Source organism: Aspergillus wentii (assembly GCF_001890725.1).
Source record: "Aspergillus wentii DTO 134E9 unplaced genomic scaffold ASPWEscaffold_1, whole genome shotgun sequence".
Taxonomy (NCBI): domain Eukaryota; kingdom Fungi; phylum Ascomycota; class Eurotiomycetes; order Eurotiales; family Aspergillaceae; genus Aspergillus; species Aspergillus wentii.
In genome coordinates this window covers 2,339,938-2,358,999 of record NW_024467832.1, presented here as the reverse complement: position 1 = coordinate 2,358,999, position 19,062 = coordinate 2,339,938, and the positions used below count along the sequence as shown (strand labels likewise).

At 48.5% G+C, this 19,062-nt stretch overlaps 10 protein-coding genes across 10 annotated transcripts; 4 read left to right on the top strand and 6 right to left on the bottom strand.

The window, feature by feature from the left end:
- Positions 1-461: 461 nt before the first annotated feature.
- ASPWEDRAFT_34377 (uncharacterized protein) lies at positions 462-1,151 on the top strand (the record flags this gene model as incomplete). Its single annotated transcript, XM_040833985.1, has 1 exon — positions 462-1,151. A coding segment is annotated over exon 1 (203 nt), but the record flags the coding sequence as incomplete, so codon positions are not given.
- Positions 1,135-2,903, top strand: ASPWEDRAFT_178713 (zinc finger MYND domain-containing protein). Its single transcript, XM_040831772.1, has 2 exons — positions 1,135-1,284; positions 1,364-2,903. The coding sequence occupies exon 2, from the start codon at positions 1,431-1,433 to the stop codon at positions 2,607-2,609; it is 1,179 nt and encodes a 392-aa protein (XP_040694584.1). The 5' UTR covers positions 1,135-1,284; positions 1,364-1,430; the 3' UTR covers positions 2,610-2,903.
- Positions 2,904-3,479: 576 nt separating this feature from the next.
- ASPWEDRAFT_47614 (cysteine hydrolase) lies at positions 3,480-4,152 on the bottom strand (the record flags this gene model as incomplete). Its single annotated transcript, XM_040836988.1, has 2 exons — positions 3,480-3,692; positions 3,748-4,152. 2 exons carry the CDS (start codon positions 4,150-4,152, stop codon positions 3,480-3,482), a joined length of 618 nt encoding a protein of 205 aa, XP_040694583.1.
- Positions 4,153-4,397: 245 nt separating this feature from the next.
- Positions 4,398-5,907, top strand: ASPWEDRAFT_56178 (putative MFS multidrug transporter; the record flags this gene model as incomplete). Its single annotated transcript, XM_040838272.1, has 2 exons — positions 4,398-4,482; positions 4,527-5,907. 2 exons carry the CDS (start codon positions 4,398-4,400, stop codon positions 5,870-5,872), a joined length of 1,431 nt encoding a protein of 476 aa, XP_040694582.1. The 3' UTR covers positions 5,873-5,907.
- ASPWEDRAFT_34375 (cytochrome P450) lies at positions 5,706-7,719 on the bottom strand. The gene is made up of 4 exons (XM_040833984.1): positions 7,535-7,719; positions 7,087-7,481; positions 6,457-7,035; positions 5,706-6,413 (listed from the first exon to the last, which is right to left on the bottom strand). The coding sequence occupies exons 1-4, from the start codon at positions 7,687-7,689 to the stop codon at positions 5,947-5,949; spliced, it is 1,596 nt and encodes a 531-aa protein (XP_040694581.1). The 5' UTR covers positions 7,690-7,719; the 3' UTR covers positions 5,706-5,946.
- A 257-nt stretch (positions 7,720-7,976) lies between these two features.
- ASPWEDRAFT_64245 (uncharacterized protein) lies at positions 7,977-8,843 on the bottom strand. The gene is made up of 3 exons (XM_040838723.1): positions 8,533-8,843; positions 8,379-8,483; positions 7,977-8,331 (listed from the first exon to the last, which is right to left on the bottom strand). The coding sequence occupies exons 1-3, from the start codon at positions 8,632-8,634 to the stop codon at positions 8,083-8,085; spliced, it is 456 nt and encodes a 151-aa protein (XP_040694580.1). The 5' UTR covers positions 8,635-8,843; the 3' UTR covers positions 7,977-8,082.
- Positions 8,727-9,144, bottom strand: ASPWEDRAFT_237529 (uncharacterized protein). The gene has a single exon (XM_040832525.1). The coding sequence runs from the start codon at positions 9,029-9,031 to the stop codon at positions 8,819-8,821; it is 213 nt and encodes a 70-aa protein (XP_040694579.1). The 5' UTR covers positions 9,032-9,144; the 3' UTR covers positions 8,727-8,818.
- Positions 9,145-9,661: 517 nt separating this feature from the next.
- Positions 9,662-10,526, bottom strand: ASPWEDRAFT_166951 (uncharacterized protein; the record flags this gene model as incomplete). Its single annotated transcript, XM_040830088.1, has 2 exons — positions 9,662-10,351; positions 10,404-10,526. The coding sequence occupies 2 exons, from the start codon at positions 10,524-10,526 to the stop codon at positions 9,662-9,664; spliced, it is 813 nt and encodes a 270-aa protein (XP_040694578.1).
- A 363-nt stretch (positions 10,527-10,889) lies between these two features.
- Positions 10,890-12,698, bottom strand: ASPWEDRAFT_178709 (CFEM domain-containing protein). The gene is made up of 7 exons (XM_040831771.1): positions 12,466-12,698; positions 12,092-12,418; positions 12,009-12,045; positions 11,892-11,962; positions 11,461-11,843; positions 11,340-11,407; positions 10,890-11,289 (listed from the first exon to the last, which is right to left on the bottom strand). The coding sequence occupies exons 1-7, from the start codon at positions 12,559-12,561 to the stop codon at positions 10,982-10,984; spliced, it is 1,290 nt and encodes a 429-aa protein (XP_040694577.1). The 5' UTR covers positions 12,562-12,698; the 3' UTR covers positions 10,890-10,981.
- Positions 12,699-16,329: 3,631 nt separating this feature from the next.
- Positions 16,330-18,690, top strand: ASPWEDRAFT_56175 (uncharacterized protein). The gene is made up of 4 exons (XM_040838271.1): positions 16,330-17,309; positions 17,359-17,484; positions 17,532-17,615; positions 17,666-18,690. Exons 1-4 carry the CDS (start codon positions 16,696-16,698, stop codon positions 18,537-18,539), a joined length of 1,698 nt encoding a protein of 565 aa, XP_040694576.1. The 5' UTR covers positions 16,330-16,695; the 3' UTR covers positions 18,540-18,690.
- Positions 18,691-19,062: the final 372 nt, after the last annotated feature.

The following is a 19,062-nucleotide window of genomic DNA, read 5'->3' as shown; positions in this document are numbered from 1 at the left end:
GACGACGCTTCGACCACCGGTAACTGGGGCGTTGATTTCTTCTTGTGAGGTGGCTTTTTGGCTTGGGTTTTGTCTTTGTTGGTGTCTGTTGGTTTTGGGCTTCGTAGAGATGTTCGGATGTTGCGGAGAATTCCGCGACGGGAGTGATGATTTGGGGATTCGATCATTTTGAGTATAGAACTTTTTGAGTTGATTGGGATGAGATGAAGATAGAGAAGTGGGGGGTGAGGTTAAGGTTGGGTTTGTTTAGAATATCACCTGATCTGTATGTATGCAGTTGTGCCTGTCTCTGAATAGACAGCATTCCTTGCATCCCTTACCGATCGTCCTATTCTTAGCTGCGACCAGTTTTCAAGACATTTGATTCAACACACGATCCTAGCAAACTTTTTAAAAAGTCTGCAGAAAATGAAACATCTGAGTGTGCAGACGTGCCATCATCAAGCATCCCCCCAATCGGAATGGCTAAGGTTGCATTTTCTACACTCTCTTTTGCATAGTCAACTATCACATTCTGAACACCTTCAGAGTGTACACAGCCATCCCATCTCAAAATAAAGCACCCTCGTATTCCTATCCACAAGAAGAACAACAATTCTCTTCAACCCCTCTGGATACCCCAACCATAACCGCACATCCACCCTTAGACAATGACCCGCCTGCACATCGCCAACCTCCACAACCAAAGGCTGATTCTTACAAACGCCTCCCCGAGACCAAAAATAATCATCAGGCTCCGTCTCAAGCCCCCAGGAAACGGCAGATACTGAGTCGTCGCACGACAAAGACGGATTGAAAGTACTCGAAGCCCTACACGATCGACGAGGTAGAGATATGCCACTGTCAGAAGAAGTGACCATGACAGCGGCAGAAAACACGGCACATGGACATGATATCATGAGACTGCTATTTGAACAGAAAGGCGAGCTTCCAATATCAGAAAACGCCGTCAGGGCAGCGGCAAAGAACTCGCATTGTGGGTATGGGGTTTTGACATTTCTACTTGATCAAACCAAGAGCTCCCAGTATCAGACTAGGTGATCATCGAAGCAGCTCCTATCAAACACGTAGGAGACAACATGCTGCATGAATATTTTTGGACATGCAAATCATCTTGATCTGACCATTCCTATTCTGGTATAGACTGTGGCCATATATATCAGGTGTCGATCGGATCACCGTCAGGCACGTTGATAGCGCGCCCCTCTTCTGCCCAGAGCTAAATCATCCTTCTCTCTCCAATCTCAGATCGCACCCAAGCGCCCTGAATCTGGGCGTTTTTAGGTTAGCTCTACCATGGATCTTGATGATTCCAGAACTGCTGTTGATGAAAATAGCTGACCATGTCTCTTACACCCCACAGTGACAGCCCACCATAAGTGACGCAAAAGCTCTTACATCTATCGCCCAAGAGCTACAAAACCCCCAAAATGGCCGACCAGGTTGATATCGACCCCGAAGACTCATGTGTCATTTGCAATAAACAGCCAGCACGAAGATGCTCACAGTGCAAAAGCACATACTACTGCTCCTCCGACTGCCAGAAAAAGGATTTCTCGTCCCACAAGCTCCTCTGCAAACAGTTCGCGGACCAGGCTGAACGACCCTCTCCAAAGCACAAGCGCGCTATATTTTTCCCGGCGGACAGGGCAAAACCACAAATGATATGGGTGCCCACTGCCGCCATGGGCGGGGAGGATGAGTACGACCTTCCCTGGACAATGGTAGAGCCGAATCCTTACCTTGGACCCGGCAACCCCATTCCCGGAAACATGCGCTCTGAATACAACGCGGTCCGCGATCGAACCCTCGGCTCTGGATTTACACAGTGGGCCGAGCAGAACAAGGGCCATTGCGTCACTTTGATCTGCCGGGACAACTATCTGTCAGACGGCTCAAACCTGAACATGAGTATCTATGGTTCTATAGGAGGAGGTAAACCGACACCCCATGTCTACCGTGGGCCTATGATTGGAATGCGACAGCTTCCCGGTGAATCATATGGCGACATCACGCTCGCCGACTTTCGACATCTCATCGACTTTTTCACGAGCTATGGTTCCCCAAATCCCCCCAAAAACATACCAAATGATACCCCCGCCCCCAACGCAGTCCGTGGCGTGAAAATCTGCTGCGACGGACACATGAACCGCACTCGCTCAAAAAACTTTGTCTCTGTCAAAATCCCCGGACCCATCAAGGAGAAACTAGGCAGCGGAGCCATCTCACCCATCTCGACCCTCCTGGGCATGCCTGTCGAGGTGTGGAAAATCCCAGACGAGTCATACCAGCGCGACCCCGACCCGACCGCCGATAGTAATCCCTATGCTGCGTTCCTAATGCTGGACGCTGATCCTGCGAGCCAGGGATGGGGCTGGGCGCCTCCATACTGGAACCGAGAAATCGGCAACGTCTTGGTCTGTCGGAAGGACGGAAAGGATCTCACTGCAAAGGATGTGTCGATGATGTGTTACTTTTCCAGACATACCTTGCAGGACATGTTTGAAAATACACTGGAGTTGGGGCCGAATTCACCTCGAAAGCTCAAGGTTCGGGATTTTATTACCTGGGAGAACATGTATAACGAGTATAAAAGTCTTCGTTATTGATGAACATGACTCATGATGTTATTGGAAGGTCAGAGTAGGACTGTTCTTCTGATAGGATGGAGAGTCCATTGGTAGCCATATCCCTTTTCCTCAATGATGCTCTTAGACATTTACGACCGGCTTCTCACCGGACAAAAGTTTGCATATCTGCATTTTAATAGCTAGATCAAAGGGCATATTCTTTATTCTTTTTTTCTTTGAGTGTATCGTATCCATTGAGCTTAATTGCATACAGAGTTTCGGCATACTCGGAATTCCGATACAATCGACATCAAGATTGCAGGGTAGATCTGGATGGATTGAGACTGTTATTTTGAGTTTATATTAATTTATGCTTAATTTATATATATAGATGATATATTAAGATCGTCAACTATCTACTCTACTGTAAGTGTAGTGAGGTCATCATAATCCCACGCACCCTATCCTATCTTGACATTCTACGCTAGACAGGGATATTCCTGAATACATCGTTTATCTACTATTTCTATTCTGGATATAGAAAGCATTTCAAAGTTATTCAGATGTCTTGATGGAATTCAGCATGTCGATCGTCTATGCTCTTGGGTCTCGGGATTCCGATACTGGCGGAACTCCGTGTGCAATTAAGCTCAGGGGATTATCCAATCAACGACTGGTTTGTTCTGTCCACCTTATATTCTGATCTGAATTGACCAAACAGAATACTTGTAGGGAATCTTTCGCCTTGGTATTTGAATAGACAATATTGACTATCCTTGAGTAAATTGTGGTTTCGTTTACATGTGCAGGAGGTCGATACATCATTAGAAGCATTCTACTCAGATGAGAGGACGAATCAAGACATACATGTTTATAATCTTCTAGATAATATAAATACAATAATCCCAACTAAGACCTCTCCAAAGCCAGCAACGCCTCATCAAGGGAAACGACCTTCAACCCCATCTTCGGCAACAGCATATCAAGCATCACGTTGGAAAAGGCATCAGTCTGGTCCACCGGCAGTTCAACCACATTATCCCTGATAACGAAGATATCATAGTCCAGATCGAATAATCGGTAGATGGTGCTCATCACGACGCCGGAGAGAAACAGCCCTGACTATAGTATTATTAGTTTAATCGAGGTAGACAATAAGGAGATTAGATTAGCATACAATAACAACAGTCTTAATACCCCTCGCCTTGAGAATCTGCTCCATACTATTCCCCATACTCGCACACCACCTCGTTTTATTAAGGACGATATCGCCCTCCTCAACTTTAAACAGAGGATGGATCTGCACTTCGCTGGAACCATGCGCAAACTCGCCATACGGAGCGATTAGTCTGCCAAACGGCGTATCGGGCTGCACTTCTGGCTGTCCCGGGCTAAAAGCGAGAGTGGAAAATATGGTCAATGGACGGGGAGATTTCTGGTGGACGGCTTCGTTCCATTTGGTGTAGTTGGCTATGAGGGTTTGGCCTTGGGGAGTGTCTTTTATGGCGGAGATGAGGACGGTCATCCAGTCGAGGTTGAGGATGGCGTAGTTTGGACCGAAGGTTAGGTTTGATTGTGTCATTTTTGTTGTATTTAATTGTGTAGAGAATGAAAGAAAGAAAATTATATTTACGTGGAGTATTTATACTTGGGGTCAGTCGCAATTCCGAAGACGCAACTCCGACAGTCTCGGAATTCCGATACAACAGGTCTGAGTCTAGACTTTGGCCACTCCACTCAACCTTATATATACTGTTTATGCTCCGGATCTTCTTCAGTTCATTCTTTCTACAATCATCAATCAAAATGTCTACAAAAGAAACTACAATGTCACCAACAGAACGACCGTTCAGCATCTTCGACAAACGCCAAAAAGCGCTCATCATTCTCATCGTTTCCACCGCCGCAACCTGTAAGCCACCACCTACAATTCACATCTCTCTCTAACAAAAACAGTCTCCGGCTTCGCCTCCAACATCTACTTCCCTGCCCTCCCAACAATCTCCAAAGACCTCAATGTCTCCCTCGAACTCGTCGATCTAACCATAACCTCCTATCTCATCTTCCAAGGTCTGGCCCCCTCTCTCTGGGGTCCCGTATCAGACGTGAAAGGTCGTCGCGTCGCATACATCGGCACATTCATCGTCTTTCTGGGCGCGTGTATCGGGCTCGCAGAGACGAAGAACTATGCGATGTTGATTGTGCTGCGGTGTCTGCAGAGTACAGACAGCGCGAGCACGACTGCCATCGGGTCGGGCGTTATCGGCGATATTACGACCCGAGAAGAACGAGGCGGGTACATGGGTATCTTCCAGGCTGGGTTACTTGTTCCTGTTGCTGTTGGGCCGGTTGTGGGTGGTGCGATTGCGGGATCGCTGGGATGGAAGGCGATTTTCTGGTTTTTGACAATCTACAGTGCTGTTTTTCTGGTTTGTCTGGTTGTGCTCTTGCCTGAGACGCTGCGGTCGATTGTGGCGGATGGGAGTCGGGTGCCTGCGGATATCGTGTCCAAGTATCCGCTGAATGTGTATCAGCGGTTATCCAAGGTCCAGCAGAGCCTGCCAGATGGATCGCCTGAGCTGGCCGGACAGAAGAAGATTGATCTCCTCGGTCCGCTGCGCATGCTGATGAGCAAGTTTGCTTCGCCGATTATCGTCTTCCTGGCGATATACTACGCCGTCTGGCAGATGAGCATCACCGCCATGTCGAGTCTTTTCGAAGATCACTACGGGCTATCTGAAATCCAAATCGGGCTAACGTTTATCGCCAACGGTGTTGGCTCGATGATCGGGACATTGGTTACTGGCAAAATCCTCGATGCTGATTATCGTCGTGTCAAAGCCAACTACGAGTCTTCTCTCGACGTCGAGCAATCCGCCACCCAGAAAGATGACGACTTCCCACTCGAAAAAGCCCGTCTCCGTCTCATTCCCATTTTCTCATGCCTCCAATGCGCGTCTATCATCCTCTTCGGCTGGACAATCCAATACAAAGTGCACATTGCCGTTCCCATCATTGCAACCTTCATCACCGGCTGGACGGCTGTCTCCACGCAGTCCCTCATCATGACATATCTGGTCGATATCTTCCCTGACAGAAGTGCAGCTGCCAGCGCGAGTTTGAATCTAGCCAGATGTCTGTTTGCAGCTGGGGGCACGAGTTTCGTGATGCCGATGGTGAACGGGGTTGGTGCGGGAGTGGCGTTTACGATCTGTGTCGCTGTGCAGGCGTTGGCGCTGGTTGGGCCATTAATGCAGTGGAGGTTTGCGGGTAGATGGAGAAGGGAGGCAAGATCGGCTTAGATGGGGTTACTGTACTGTATAGGGCGATAGTTTTGTAGAGTAATAGACTAACCAATCCAATCATATACTATAAACTATCCCTCTTGAAACCGAGAGAATACATCCCTCTGCGCAATGCCAAACTCCCTCTCCACCGTCTCCCTCACCCTATCACTCCTCACTTTCGTCCGACATCCAAACGGCTTCGCAGAATACAAAAAGCCACGGTTATACCCCGTCCGCAGGTCAGTATCAATTGTCTTTCGCTCATCCGGCAAAAAGTCAAACGCCCAGAGCAACTTGGTCACGGCAAGTAACAGATTCCGCTCTGCGAGATGAATACCCGGGCAAATACGCCGGCTGACGCCGTATCCGTAATGGTCGCGGTTCTCCCATTTCCCGCCGACGTATTCGGACGCGAGGAGGGGGTGGTCGGCGTATCGTTCTGGGATGAAGGATTCGGGGTTATATTCGGGATGCTGGGATGGGTCCATGTGGATACCCCAGGTGTTGATGATGATTGTTGTTCCTTTGGGGAGGAATTTGCCGTCGATCCAGTCGTCTACTTGGTTAGAGAAATATCTGCACGGTAGAAAAAGACATACCTTGGCTTAGTGCATGCGGAAAGCATAAAGGCAGGATAGCCCTCCACCGGTGTCCCTCTTTGACAATCATATTAAGATACGGCAACTGCTTCATATCAGCCCAAATGGGCGATCTGTCAAACCCCACCACGGCGTCAATCTCCGCCTGTGCCTTTTTCTGGACGTCTGGATTCAGAATCAACGCTTGGATGATGGTGATGATCAAAGTACTCGTCGTATCAGAACCACCTTCACTCAACACACCCCCTATAAACGCCACCTGTCGCAGTGGAAGCTGGTTCCTGTCCTGCGCATCGAGGACTTTATCCATGAAGCTCCCTAGATTCTTTTCTGGGCTTTCCCCTCGCCGTTTAAGAATTGTCTGTAGGATTTCACCATGTAAGGTTTCCATCTGCGTGCCCACTGCGCGTGCGCGTGTTACATAGTTTCCGAATAATCGCTCCGGGATGTATTTCAGCCACGGATAGATGTCAATGGGCGGGGTGGCGCCTGTTTCGAGAATCTCCGTGAAGCCTTCGAGCATTGTGTACAGCCGGTTCATGTTGCTGCCGTGATGGGTTGCGGTGCGGATGCCAAATACTATACCATATCAGCAGATATCATATCATCTCAAATATCAGACGAACTCACAGATAGAACTGGCGATGCTATGACTATACCTCTTCGGATACTCCATATGCCCATATCCTCCCTCGTCATGTGCATCCACCAAAAAATCCCTCACCAACTGCACCGCCTCCGCATTCACAATATCCAACTGCGTCTCATCCACCATCGACTCCATAAAGTGATGATGCGCAAGTCTCCGCATCATCCTCCACTGCGCCCCATACTGCATCACAAGCATATGATCGCCCTTGGTAATCAGGCTCTGTGCTATATACGACGCGGGCCGGTCGCTGTAGATGCTGCTTTTTCGGTCGATGACTTCCTTAACGAGACGGCGGGAGGTTATCACGGCCATTGTGCTGGGTCCGATTTTGAGGGTGTACAGGGGGCCATAGATGCGGGCCCATTTTGTGAATCTAGGTATTCAGCTTGGATGGCTGGGTTGGCAGGGGGTGGTGGATAGACGTACTGGAGGTGTGTGTATGATTTTGGGATTTGGTGGATGTTGCCGATGAATGGGAGGGTTGGAGGGCCTGATGGCATATCTGACGTGCGATGTCCGTATGTCCAGGCATATCGAATAAACTGGATTAGCAGAGCTGCTAATACTACAATCCAGATCATTTATATGTTTGTTAGATGCTGCTGTTGAATTGTTTGTATTGGATTCGGGAGACACGAGACAGCAGTATTCATAAAACCGGCAAGGCTGACACCCGTCTCAACCCCGCAATTGCGCTGCGTTGGAAATTGATAGCTCATATTTGTTGAGATGATTAATACGGGCTGTCCTATAGTCAGGGTATAGTTATAATAGCATGGAGAATGACATGTTGGATTTAAGTTTAGAGTTAAGGTCCGCATGGCATGTGGTTACACAAGGCATATTCAAGAATAATTGCAATCAATCAGTAGAAGCATCATAATCATTATTCATTATAAATATCAAGCAAGACTATAGAAAACGCAGCAACTCTATACAAAAGGAAAACCGTCATCATAAATCGTCCATATCCTCTAGTGGATGCAGTATCCCTGGTCACAGTGGAAGTCCTTGCAGCACGGAGGAAGGTTGGCACCGCAGGAAGTCAGTTCACCTCGACAGGCCTCTTTTCTGAAAAGATCACGAGCCGACTTGGGCACGCAGGTGTTATCCTGGCAGATCCAGCCAGTCAAGCAGGGAGAGCCGTGTGCACATCCCGAGGCGTCGGTAGAGCTGGTGTCGGCTGTTTCGCTGGTTTCTCTGGTTTCAATGCTTCGCTCGAGCTGATGCAGTTAGTATATTGTGTCTTAATGATGGTGGGTAAGCATACCTCTCTCTTGCCAGATCCCTGGTTGACGCATTTTCCATCAATACACCACAGACTGACACAGCAGGCAGCGTCGTTTGCGCACTTGCCGCCCCGGGCAGCGCATTGCTAGATGCGTGTCAGTTTTTGTAGAGTTATCGCGTAAGAATTTACATACAGCTCTTTCGGAGAGTAGGTCACCAGCAGCTTCGGGGTTGGGGCTGGGAGCAGCCAGAGCAGAACCAATGAAGGCGGCGATGAGGAAGGTAAAGAGACGCATTTTGATGATGAGTAGAGTGTTATTGATTAGATGAGTATAGTGTTTGGTGTGCTTATTCTGATAGTTCTGATTGCGTTTGATGGAGGTCAGATGGTGGGATTCTGCAATGTTTATATAGCCTTTGGTTTAAATTGTGCCTTATATCCAGGAACATCCAACGTAAGGTCTCACTGCCCCGTACTTTCTAGACGACAGCTGCCGCAGTCGTTTTGCATGGCAGATATCTGACAGCATACAGTGCATACATAATCACAGCCAGAAACAAGAATAGCCTGCTTACTGTATCTACATTAGTGTCGCAGGAAATCACCGCCACCTTCCTTTTCCATTCTAGAACTGCCAGTTGTACAGCAGGGCTATGTATAGCCTGTAAGTGACGTAGACTTGGAAAATACATTAAAAGTTCGTTAACCCCGCAGTTGGATTTCCGCCCGACTGGGGATGCAGATGGCTATGTTTACGGTGTGGTTGATGCTTACTCGATCTGACAGGCTGTGGTGTGGCGGTGCCAAGTAGATTCTGAGTGTACTTTATTATACTATGTGTCAGATAGCTCTATCTGATATCAGAAAGCTTTATTATTATCATAGAGCTCTACTGCATCAGAATAAATTATCAGGTGTATGCGGGGTAGACAGACAGATTGTGCTCAGGCCACTGATCGACATCCACAGCCTGTTTTATCTTATCTTCTGCTCAGCCTCAGTAAGCGACATTTTCAAATAAGGCTGGGCGGTTACCAGATGCAGTGGCCAATGGCTATTAACAGTATATCGGAGGCTGGTGGAAGGCAGTACAGCAAAGCAGTGCAGATGCATATTCACTGCGGCAGCTGGATTCCCTCTTGCTATTCTTGATGCTGTGTGTATGGTATGATTTGAATCCGAGGGTCCGAGGGACTTTCATATGATTTCCTATACAGCATGTGAGCGGAACTAGCAGTGACTGATTTGGAATTTCTTGTGAAAATTATGAAGTAATTGTGCACTATCTATCTCAACAAAAACACAATGAACAGAAGCCAAAGCTAAACAGAAGATGACGACGAAGAAACAGAAACAACAACCCACTCATCCAACAGTCCATCCGCACTCAGCACCGGCGGAGACGGCAGTTCATCCCTCAGCATCATCTTCTCCCGCAGCTCCTCCAACGGCACCCACTGATCCACAACCGGAAACTGTGCATGAAAGTTCGTCCAGAACGGCTGTAACTCCGGCCGTAATGTCTTATGCACGATAGCTTCCTTGAGTTCCCTTTCTTCGACTAAGCTGGCGAGGAGCTGCTTCCACCACTTGTCTAGACCGTTGGGCTGGTTCAGATCTCGCACGAGAAGAAGGATGACTGCCTCGGTGAGCGCGTTTGGTTTGAGGGTCTTGATGGGGTATAACTCTGTCCAGGGGCCGGATGCACCGCCTGGTAGACGGGGTGGAAGTCGTTTATCGGTGGACAGGATGAAGTGGGGATCGTCTTCTGCGGGGGGACGCATGGAAAAGTACGGTAGCCACCAGACGGTGCTGGATTTGCTGTACAGCGCGAGGATGTTGTAGTATCTGTCTATCTCGTCAAGGTGGAAATGGACATCTGGAACGGGTGAGTTGAACCGATTGTGTTGGAGTTTCGGACAGGCACGGTTACTGCAGAGCGGGAACCCGGCTTCTTGGAGGGTTCGACCGGCGATTTCGATAAACTCGTCTGGAATGACGAATTCAATTCTCTGTAGTATGTTAGTTTGTTTGTATATAGAGTGTAGGTAGGTAAGTACTCACCCGCGATGCATTGTTCTCTCCCGTCAGGGCAATCGCCAACCAACCCCAGAGAAGATGGGGGATTGGGGCTTCATCGAAGAGGTAGGCCACGGTGGCGGCTAGTGGGCATCCGATTGAGTTCATGGTTGATATGTGTATACTTGAGTATATGGTGTTGATGGTTTGGAGATGTTGATATGGCATATTTATACCGTACTCGAGTTCATAGTAACAAAGGATAGAAGCCTTTTGTCCGTTTCAATCGAGTTTCGAGTATTCTTGGACATCTCAAAAGCTTTGTTTTTCTTTATGATACTCGATTGTTCGGTTTGAACTTGATGCAGACAAAGATTCTTTGAGTGCTTGGATGCTCATTGTCAACATAGAACAATATTCTGGCTACAACAAAGAACAAATAATGACTTTTTTAGAACAGATAATAATAATACTCATGCTGTTCGAATGTAGGTGAGTGTTGAGGGCTTATTGGAGTAAAGTATACAGATCAACTTCATAAATCATAATTAATTATAATATACCATATATACATAACACACTAAAGTACACACATATCAAAACAGCCATCAAACACCCTCACATCAACTCTTATCCGCCCCAACCTCCACCAGCTGTATGAACTTCCCCGAATCCCTCTTCTGCTTCGTCCCATAGTCAACCGCATACGAGACCCGCTTGGAAATCTGGCTCTTCTCGCCCACCTGTCGCGACCCATTAGCGCCACCCCGACTCGAGCCGGCATTAGTATACGGCAGTGCTTGTTCGGTGGAGAGACCCAGGACGCTGGGGAAGAAGCGCACGAGCATGGCGCGCGTGGTGGGGAGACAGGCGCAGACGATGGCGATTTGGCATTCGATTACGGACCAGTGGTTTAGGGCTTCCATTTCGTCTGGATGTGTTAGTTGGTGTATATGTATATTGGTGAAGGTGGGGACTTACAAAGGGGGTTGGCGTTGGAGTCGTTCCGGGAGAAGACGATGACTCGGACGATTCCGATTATCGTTAACCTGGAGAATCGAATCAGTATGCGTATACATAGGTATCAGAGAAGGTTGCATACACTAGCCCACCAGCAAACATCAAAGCAACCCCCATCTTCTTCTGAAACGACAGATTCAACTTCAACACCTCGTAAACCGGCATCGTCACCATCACCGAATCCACCACGATATTCACATAGCCATTCACAAACGTCGAGGTGACGAAATCAATGCACTTTCCTTGCTCTTCGCCCTCCCATCCCGTCCACGCCAGGTGGATGGGCATGCAGTGGAAGACGTCTGCGAAGATCCACGCAATGGCGATGGCTGCGTTGACGGCAATCATGGTGTATGTGGTGTACCGGAAGACGGTGGACTGGAAGATTCGGAGGAGGAATAGACAGACGGAGATTTTGGCGAGGGAGATGAGGGCTTTGTAGCAGAGGACGAAGGCGTAGAAGCGCTGGGGTTATCAGTATGTAGCTAAGGTATTTGGTGGGAGTAGACGGACCTTCATTGCTTTTGTGATGTTGTCTAGTGGGTAGATGTCCCATGTGTTCATTCCGAAGCCGTAATGGACCACTGAGATGGTTAGATATGGACGGTATTGAGTGGTATGGTGACTTACTTGAAGTGTTTAGTGAGAATATAATTATTGCCAGTGCCTATATCATCAGCAAATGAATAGTTCATAAAGAAATAGACACTCACATATGCAATGCAAATCGTAACATCATCCGGTCCCCAACCACCACCGAGACACATAGCCTTGGCCGCTATCCTGATCCCAAAAAGAATCGTAGCGATAATGAACGGAACAAGCGTGGCAGCATCTACTTCCGGATATCGTCGCACGATGGGGATATCGCATTCTCGAGAACCAACATATTTGGCCGTTAGCGATTCTCTAGTGGTACAATCGGCCGAGACACAATCGGCAAAGATAGTCTGGTAGTGGGTATCGGCGCAGAGACATGAGGTGTCTGTGTCTGCGCATGATGGTTTATAGTCGGTGAGTACTTGCTGCTTGCAAGAGAGCTACTATACTGTCAGAGGTGAAGGGATAATGGAGAATCATGGCATACAGCGCATTCGGGGTAGGATGGTGATGAGCTTGACTCGGCAGATGCAGGTATACTTGCCAAGCTCATCAGCACGAGTGTGACTGTGTGGAAGTGCATCTTGGACTTCGTGATGTGTGATGTGACAGCAGTCAGAAATGACTGTTAGTTGGCCGGGCGAGCATTCCTCTAATACAGCCGGACCAAGGGGATTAGGAAGTCTTGACCGTAGGTGTCAGTATGCATGTCAGATCCCGGAAGAGCGCGCACTAGTGATTTGATCATTGTGGATGCTGTCATTGGCTGGATGTATCCCAGGAGGCGTCAAAGTTTTCCTGGTTCTTGCCACGGTGAACCAGTCTGGTGGCATTGATAGGACTTGACATAGCTTAATCCCAGCGATCGCCTGGACTATTAAAACCCAATGCTCACTTTTGATTGCGATTGCCATCATGGACCAATAGTCGGAAGCTTAAACCCTTCTGACCCCTGTCATTTACAGCCCCTTATACCCCTTCCGGTTAGCGTCGACTCGACCGTCCACGAGAGAATCAAAAGTATTTGAGATGGATGCATGCCTTCTTACAAAAACAAATTACGTCCCACGTGTTGATTGACTGTGAATCAGAGCAGGTTTCAGTGGCAAACCAAGGTTGAGCCGCGATCTGATCGCAGACCACAACAAAGTCACAATTACCAAACAACAAAGGGCCACGAGTACCTGTGGGGATCCAATGCACAACATAGCTCGACTGGCTCCATAACGGGACAACTAGGGCCCAAATCGGCGGTCATTGGGCGATTATGTACTGGTTACGTGAGATGCCATGGCCTGATCAGCCAAGTCATGATGTAAATGACTACCTGGCTTCAAGATCAGCGCGAAGTTTGTTTCAAGATGACAATTCCTCCTGGTCAACAATAATCCCTGCATTGGTTTTGATGGTGAATTCCATTGCATTAGGTATCCCCAGAATGTAGAGTCCACAAGGTATTATGTATGAAATGCGGATAAATCATCCCCTCTGCTGCGCTGTTCGGTGCAATTTCTTCGCCCCCACATTGACATCTGTCATGATCTTCGGTGTGAAAAACGCCGACTCGAACGCCACACGCCACTCCGATTCAAAAGGCCTATATTTAATTTTAAACAGTGTTGAGATCGAAATGAAATTGCATTCGAATCGTGGATCGCGATTCAAAGGATTGGGTTGTGGCGTGAATCCTGTCGATATATAAATATGCTTAAATCTTGGTTTTATTAATAGTGCTCGTCTTGTGGATATATATTTCTGTAAGTTGATCTATTTCGTATATGCAACACTTTGGAGGGACTTGCAATGTGCCTGCAGGTATACTTTTGTATCAATAAAAGCTAGAATATTATTTAACTCAAGAATTACATGTTTGAAGCCTATCTCAATCTGCATATACGTAATTCTATCCATTATTCCCAAGATGAAGGGTTTCTATCTTACTAGAATACAATGATCGCTAATTACACTCTCCTTCATCTATTCATCCTTGTGGATTATAAATTAATATCAGATAGCTTGGGCATCCAACGACACGCCTCTAGTGTGCTCAGATATATATCACGTTACCTGAAAGCACAGATATTCCAACCCAAGGAAAGTAACCCGAAGACCAACCACAACCAGTCAAGAGGTGTAGTCCAAGTAAACATACAAGATATGACACGTCCAGCAGGATGAGCAGTCTAAGCTTATTTCTCGATGCGCCCCGAAATGTGATGTATCGACTGTGAATGATCGATCGCGATTTCTCGGATCAATCGGCCTCAGATTGCCAAGACGGAGCATATTTCTCGGGTAAGTGGTCTTTCTTCACCTCCAGATATTGCAGTCGGGTATCGTTGAATGGCCTGTCTATCTTGCAAATATGTATCTTATAAAAGATTGTGATCAACATGCGGTGTCATTCGGTGGACTGGCAGGGTTTGCGCAGGTCACATGTGGGTGCGAGTAGCCTAATGATCCCTCGGCAGCGCAGGGATATATTTGTATTTCCGTAGCCGAGCTTGATTCTGCCTATCCACAGCCAAAATGAAGAGCATAAGAGCATACTTGACTAATTACTATCCTGATTCATAATTTATCCAGATTGAACATACATTCATAAATAGATTCAAAGGTCATGATTCATGATTCAATAGTAACCAATGATGCCCGGATGATGCGGAAGAGCGACTCCTGAGTCCAGAAAATAGACTTTGTCGTTATGACACTGCAGTCAACAAGAAAGTATCACCGAGGTCATATCCTTGCCAATGACAAATACTAAGCATAGGGTACCTGCATATATACTTTGACTTTGAAGAGAACTGCAAAGCAGACAAATCACAGCATCAGCAGGGCGACGCTAGGCCGCCAGCGGTGTGCTGTTATCCGCATGCAAATCCTCATTCCTCAATCCTCATTCCTTAATCCACGTTCCTGCAGCCCCCGTATTGCAATTTGCAGGTGGGCTATCACATCGCCTAAGATGACCTCATGCCCCCACTCGCCTCGTGCGTCCAATACAGGCACGGAGTGCGCCCGAAGCCCCTGCTCGTTCTGAATGATGTAGCTACAGATGCTAGTATTCTCGTATTCATGAATATCTGACAGAGACTCCATCTCGATAGAACCCCTATCGTCCGATCTGGGCTGTCTTGAGTTAGACAGTGGGATGGCTGGCTGCTAGTGTAGAGACGACAAACTACCCCCTCGTGGACAGCTGCTATTAGGTTAGAGGGGAGATAGGCTTCAAGAGCAAATCCCGAATGACACCGTAACGAGCCTGGACGGCAAGTGAAAGCGAGTCTGAATTCTGATATTGATTTCTATGGTCTCCACTCTCCACTATGTGAGGACGTTGAAAAATGAAGCAATAAAAGCAAAGAAAGAAAAAGAAACCACAGAAAAAGAAAAGAAGGAAAAAGAAAAAAGAAAAACCTGGGGTCAGATGGAAAAGGAAGGACCCAGAATGACCTACGAAATGCTTTACTATGTAATATGGAATAATGCCGTCTCGTGCTCGCCCGTGTTCCGAGTTGCGCGTGGAATCGACCGTGTGTAGCTAGCTGCTGCTGAGCCTGCTGAAGCCTATATCCTGTGTCCTCACTAGTTCTGGTCCAAAAATTGGGTATGACGGTGCTATACGGACGAGGGGAGAAAAGATGACAGACAACAGCTCTGGAACTGGGATTGACTTCGATAAGCTACCTGCTATCTACTAGCAGTCCATTGAAAGGATTCTAAATATGAAGGGCATCAGTTGAAGTGGGATTGGATACAGAAGGTCGTCATATCACGTCGCACGCTGTGGCGAAGGAATAGGGGGTGGTGTGGTGAGACTGGAACGGCCCTACTGCAGCCATCCCTGCTAGCGCCGGCGTCCCACGGCCGAACACACAATCTGATTGTTCGACCGAGATTTCGCGAGTCACGGCCGTCTGGTGGTCGTGCCGCAATAGTCGGTCATTCTGCACGCTGATTGGCGGGACAGGGGGGGTCGCGGGATTTTTCATGCCCGATTGATTTGACAATTTAAGATCGGCCAATCAGAGGGCGGCAGTGGAGGGGGGGGCTAATTCTGCAGGGATGCTCGATGAGGCTAAGGTAGGTACAGGGTTTTATTTCAGGCCCACGGTGATGTTCGGGTCGACAGCGAGCATCCAGATGGATCTGTATCCTGGATCTGTACTCTGGAGTATGTAGATATTCGATCATGTACAGTGTATGTGATGTTATGATCTTGATTGGCCTGAAACGACTACTATCAAGAAGAGCATGAGAATGATCAAAACTCAAATGGATCAAATTTAAGAAAGTCAAAATCCTGCAATCCTACTCTACTCCTCCCACCACGATTCCATCCAGTCACCACCCGTAGCCCATGTGGCAGTGGCCATGCACAATTCAATAGTTTGGCAGATCGAGATGGCAGCCAATCGCCTGCAGCGTTAATTCTGGTAATTATGGGCCTCTCCACTGCTTGCTGGGAGTTCCTGGATTTCGGGTCTTCCCCACCGCTGCTGGCCCTACCTTACTCAGTAACAACTCCCCATATCGGCGATCTACACACACACGCGCAAAATCCGGCCCAGGATTTAAGATCATTTAACCTGCCGGCTGCCCCAGGCGCCTGGACTTGGTCTTTCCTTTTTTTTCCCACGGCTATCCAACTGCCTGACTTTCCTTAAGCCGTGTTTTGTTGTTTTTTGTTTTTCTATTCCAGCACATACTCATCATGGGGTCTGAATTGGGCGTCTCTGCCGACTCCAAGGCAGAGGCTGTCTACTCCCCTGTCGCCATCTGGTGGGCGTGCTGGGCTGGTATCTGGACTGTCGCCGTCGCTTCCGGCATCACCTATCTCGTCTTGAACCGCAACTCGCCCACCCTCCGAATCAGAGGCATCGGCCTGTCGCTGTCCGCCGTCGTTTTCATCCATCTCTACTTTATGTCCGTCCAGTTTGGAATCATGGCCGGTCCCCTCCTGCCCGGAGACGCCGAGTTCTGGCTGATGGGCACCTATCTGCCCTGTGGCATCGTCCTATTCCAGGCATCCAACACTCGTTTCCTGCACGTTGCGAAGTTGCAGAAGAAATACGCCCACCGGGATAGCCGGATCGACTTGACTCCCGACCTGACGCCCAAGCCCGGCCTGAAGAACCGCTTCAACAGTCTGAGCTTCAACATGAAGACTTTTATCTGCGTTGGTATCGCCTGGGCGGTGCAGCTGTTCCTCACGGTCCTGATGTGGCTTATCTCCCGCAAGTGGCATAGCTCTTGGGGAATTCCTGGTACTGAGGTTCATGGTACTGAGATGGAGCAGAAGTACGAGATGGGACGGGGCTGGGAATGGTAAGTCAAGCTGTGCGTGTTTGATGGAGTATGTCTTAACGATATGCAGGTGGCCTACTATTGTCTGCCAGTTTGTCTGGTCGTGGATCGTTGCTCCTATCGTTCTTTGGAAAGCTCGCCACATCCATGATACCCAGGGCTGGCGAACTCAGACCATTGGTTGCGTTGTCTCCAGGTGAGTATCACGCCTGAAGAAGACAATCTCCTACTAACATGCTGCAGCCTCCACGCTACTCCCATGTGGCTCATTGGTGTCTACGTTCCTGGCATGGCCCCGGTCAACGCCGTCTGGCTGCCTCCTCAGTGGTAAGATCCAACGACTCATTTCTTCAAAAGCAGTCTCTAATATGATTCAGGATCTGCCTTTCCATCATCTTCATCGAAATCTTCGCCGTCTTCCTCCCCTGCTGGGAGGTCATGCGCTCGCAAACCCTCCGCAAAGAAACCCTCGACTCCATCGCGCAATGGGAGCTCAAAACCAAAGGCATCGGCTCAGACCGCAAATCCCTCGCTTCCGCCTCCACCGTCGTCGAGTCCTTCATGTCCGGCTTCAAATCCGCCAACGGCTCCGTCGAATCTGACGCCTCCCGCGAAGGTCTCATGTCCATGAGCGCCCTCGAATACGTCCTCGAGCGCAACCCCGCCCCGCTCCAGCAATTCTCCGCCCTCCACGACTTCTCCGGCGAAAACATCGCCTTCCTCACTTCCCTCGCGGACTGGAAAACCTCCCTCCCCAAGGACATCCAGGACGGCACCGCCCTCGCCGACGAAAACTCCCGCGAGCTCATCCGCGAACGCTTCAACCGCGCCCTCTACATCTACGCCGAATTCATCAGCGTCCGCCACGCCGAGTTCCCCGTCAACATCTCCTCGCAGGACCTCCGCCGGCTAGAGACGATCTTCGAGGGTCCCGCGCGTATCATGTACGGCGACGAACGTGAAGTCGACTCCGTCACCCCCTTCGACACACCAGGCTACAATATGCAGCCGCTGCAACCCACCGAGTCGGAAGGCTCAACCAAGGCGTTCCGGAGTACCGTTGCCGCGCTCCGTGACCGTGTCCAGTACTGGGGTGACGTGCCCGATGAGTTCGACCTGACTGTCTTTGACGCCGCAGAGGAGAGCATCAAGTATCTTGTTCTGACAAATACTTGGCCGCGCTTCATCAAGAGTCGGAGAGTCTCGTCGGATTCGACTGTTACGCTCCGCTCTGGCATGACTGCCGTCTAAGAGAGTCAAGAGTGAAAGTGAAGTGAGTGGCAACGCCGAAATGAATTAATAATGGAAAGGGAGGCCTGCTTTTTTTTTTTTCTGTATTTTATATCTGGGGCTAAGGGTTCTTTCCTTCTCCTTCTACACGTTACTGTACATAAATATTTCTCCTAATGTCGCTGGATACGTATATACCCATACAACAAGATATCAATCGCTATATCAATATACATACAATATGTCAGAAACTCTACACATACACTTTAGAATAACCACAACCTTGACCCATCGTTTTAATGCCTCCATCCGTTGACGCTATAGATAAGATGCGAAAAATTTTAATTTACAACTGTGAAGTGAGACATACTGTGGATCACACGATGGGGATCTACACACACTATCAACCGATAATTCACCTAGTCAACCAGGTCAACCAGGAAACGAAAAGGAAACGCAAAAGTTTAGATTATCTCAAATCATTATTCCCATCAGTCGTGGGTACTAACTACATCATATTCTTCACGCTAAGCTATTCCCCCCC

Bases quoted from the DNA above. Each gene is read 5' to 3' on its own strand.
- ASPWEDRAFT_178713 (XM_040831772.1), top strand. From the start codon at position 1,431: ATGGCCGACCAGGTTGATATCGACCCCGAAGACTCATGTGTCATTTGC.
- ASPWEDRAFT_34375 (XM_040833984.1), bottom strand. From the start codon at position 7,689: ATGATCTGGATTGTAGTATTAGCAGCTCTGCTAATCCAGTTTATTCGA. The intron at 7,036-7,086 runs GTGAGTTCGTCT...GATATGGTATAG, and splicing joins TAGCATCGCCAGTTCTATCT to TATTTGGCATCCGCACCGCA. The intron at 6,414-6,456 runs GTATGTCTTTTT...CTAACCAAGTAG, and splicing joins TCCGCATGCACTAAGCCAAG to ACGACTGGATCGACGGCAAA.
- ASPWEDRAFT_64245 (XM_040838723.1), bottom strand. From the start codon at position 8,634: ATGCGTCTCTTTACCTTCCTCATCGCCGCCTTCATTGGTTCTGCTCTG. The intron at 8,484-8,532 runs GTATGTAAATTC...ACACGCATCTAG, and splicing joins ACCTACTCTCCGAAAGAGCT to CAATGCGCTGCCCGGGGCGG. The intron at 8,332-8,378 runs GTATGCTTACCC...TAACTGCATCAG, and splicing joins AGGGATCTGGCAAGAGAGAG to CTCGAGCGAAGCATTGAAAC.
- ASPWEDRAFT_237529 (XM_040832525.1), bottom strand. From the start codon at position 9,031: ATGTATTTTCCAAGTCTACGTCACTTACAGGCTATACATAGCCCTGCT.
- ASPWEDRAFT_178709 (XM_040831771.1), bottom strand. From the start codon at position 12,561: ATGCACTTCCACACAGTCACACTCGTGCTGATGAGCTTGGCAAGTATA. The intron at 11,963-12,008 runs GTAAGTCACCAT...TAACCATCTCAG, and splicing joins ATTCTCACTAAACACTTCAA to TGGTCCATTACGGCTTCGGA. The intron at 11,408-11,460 runs GTATGCAACCTT...TCGATTCTCCAG, and splicing joins ATGTTTGCTGGTGGGCTAGT to GTTAACGATAATCGGAATCG.
- ASPWEDRAFT_56175 (XM_040838271.1), top strand. From the start codon at position 16,696: ATGGGGTCTGAATTGGGCGTCTCTGCCGACTCCAAGGCAGAGGCTGTC. The intron at 17,310-17,358 runs GTAAGTCAAGCT...AACGATATGCAG, and splicing joins ATGGGACGGGGCTGGGAATG to GTGGCCTACTATTGTCTGCC. The intron at 17,485-17,531 runs GTGAGTATCACG...AACATGCTGCAG, and splicing joins ATTGGTTGCGTTGTCTCCAG to CCTCCACGCTACTCCCATGT.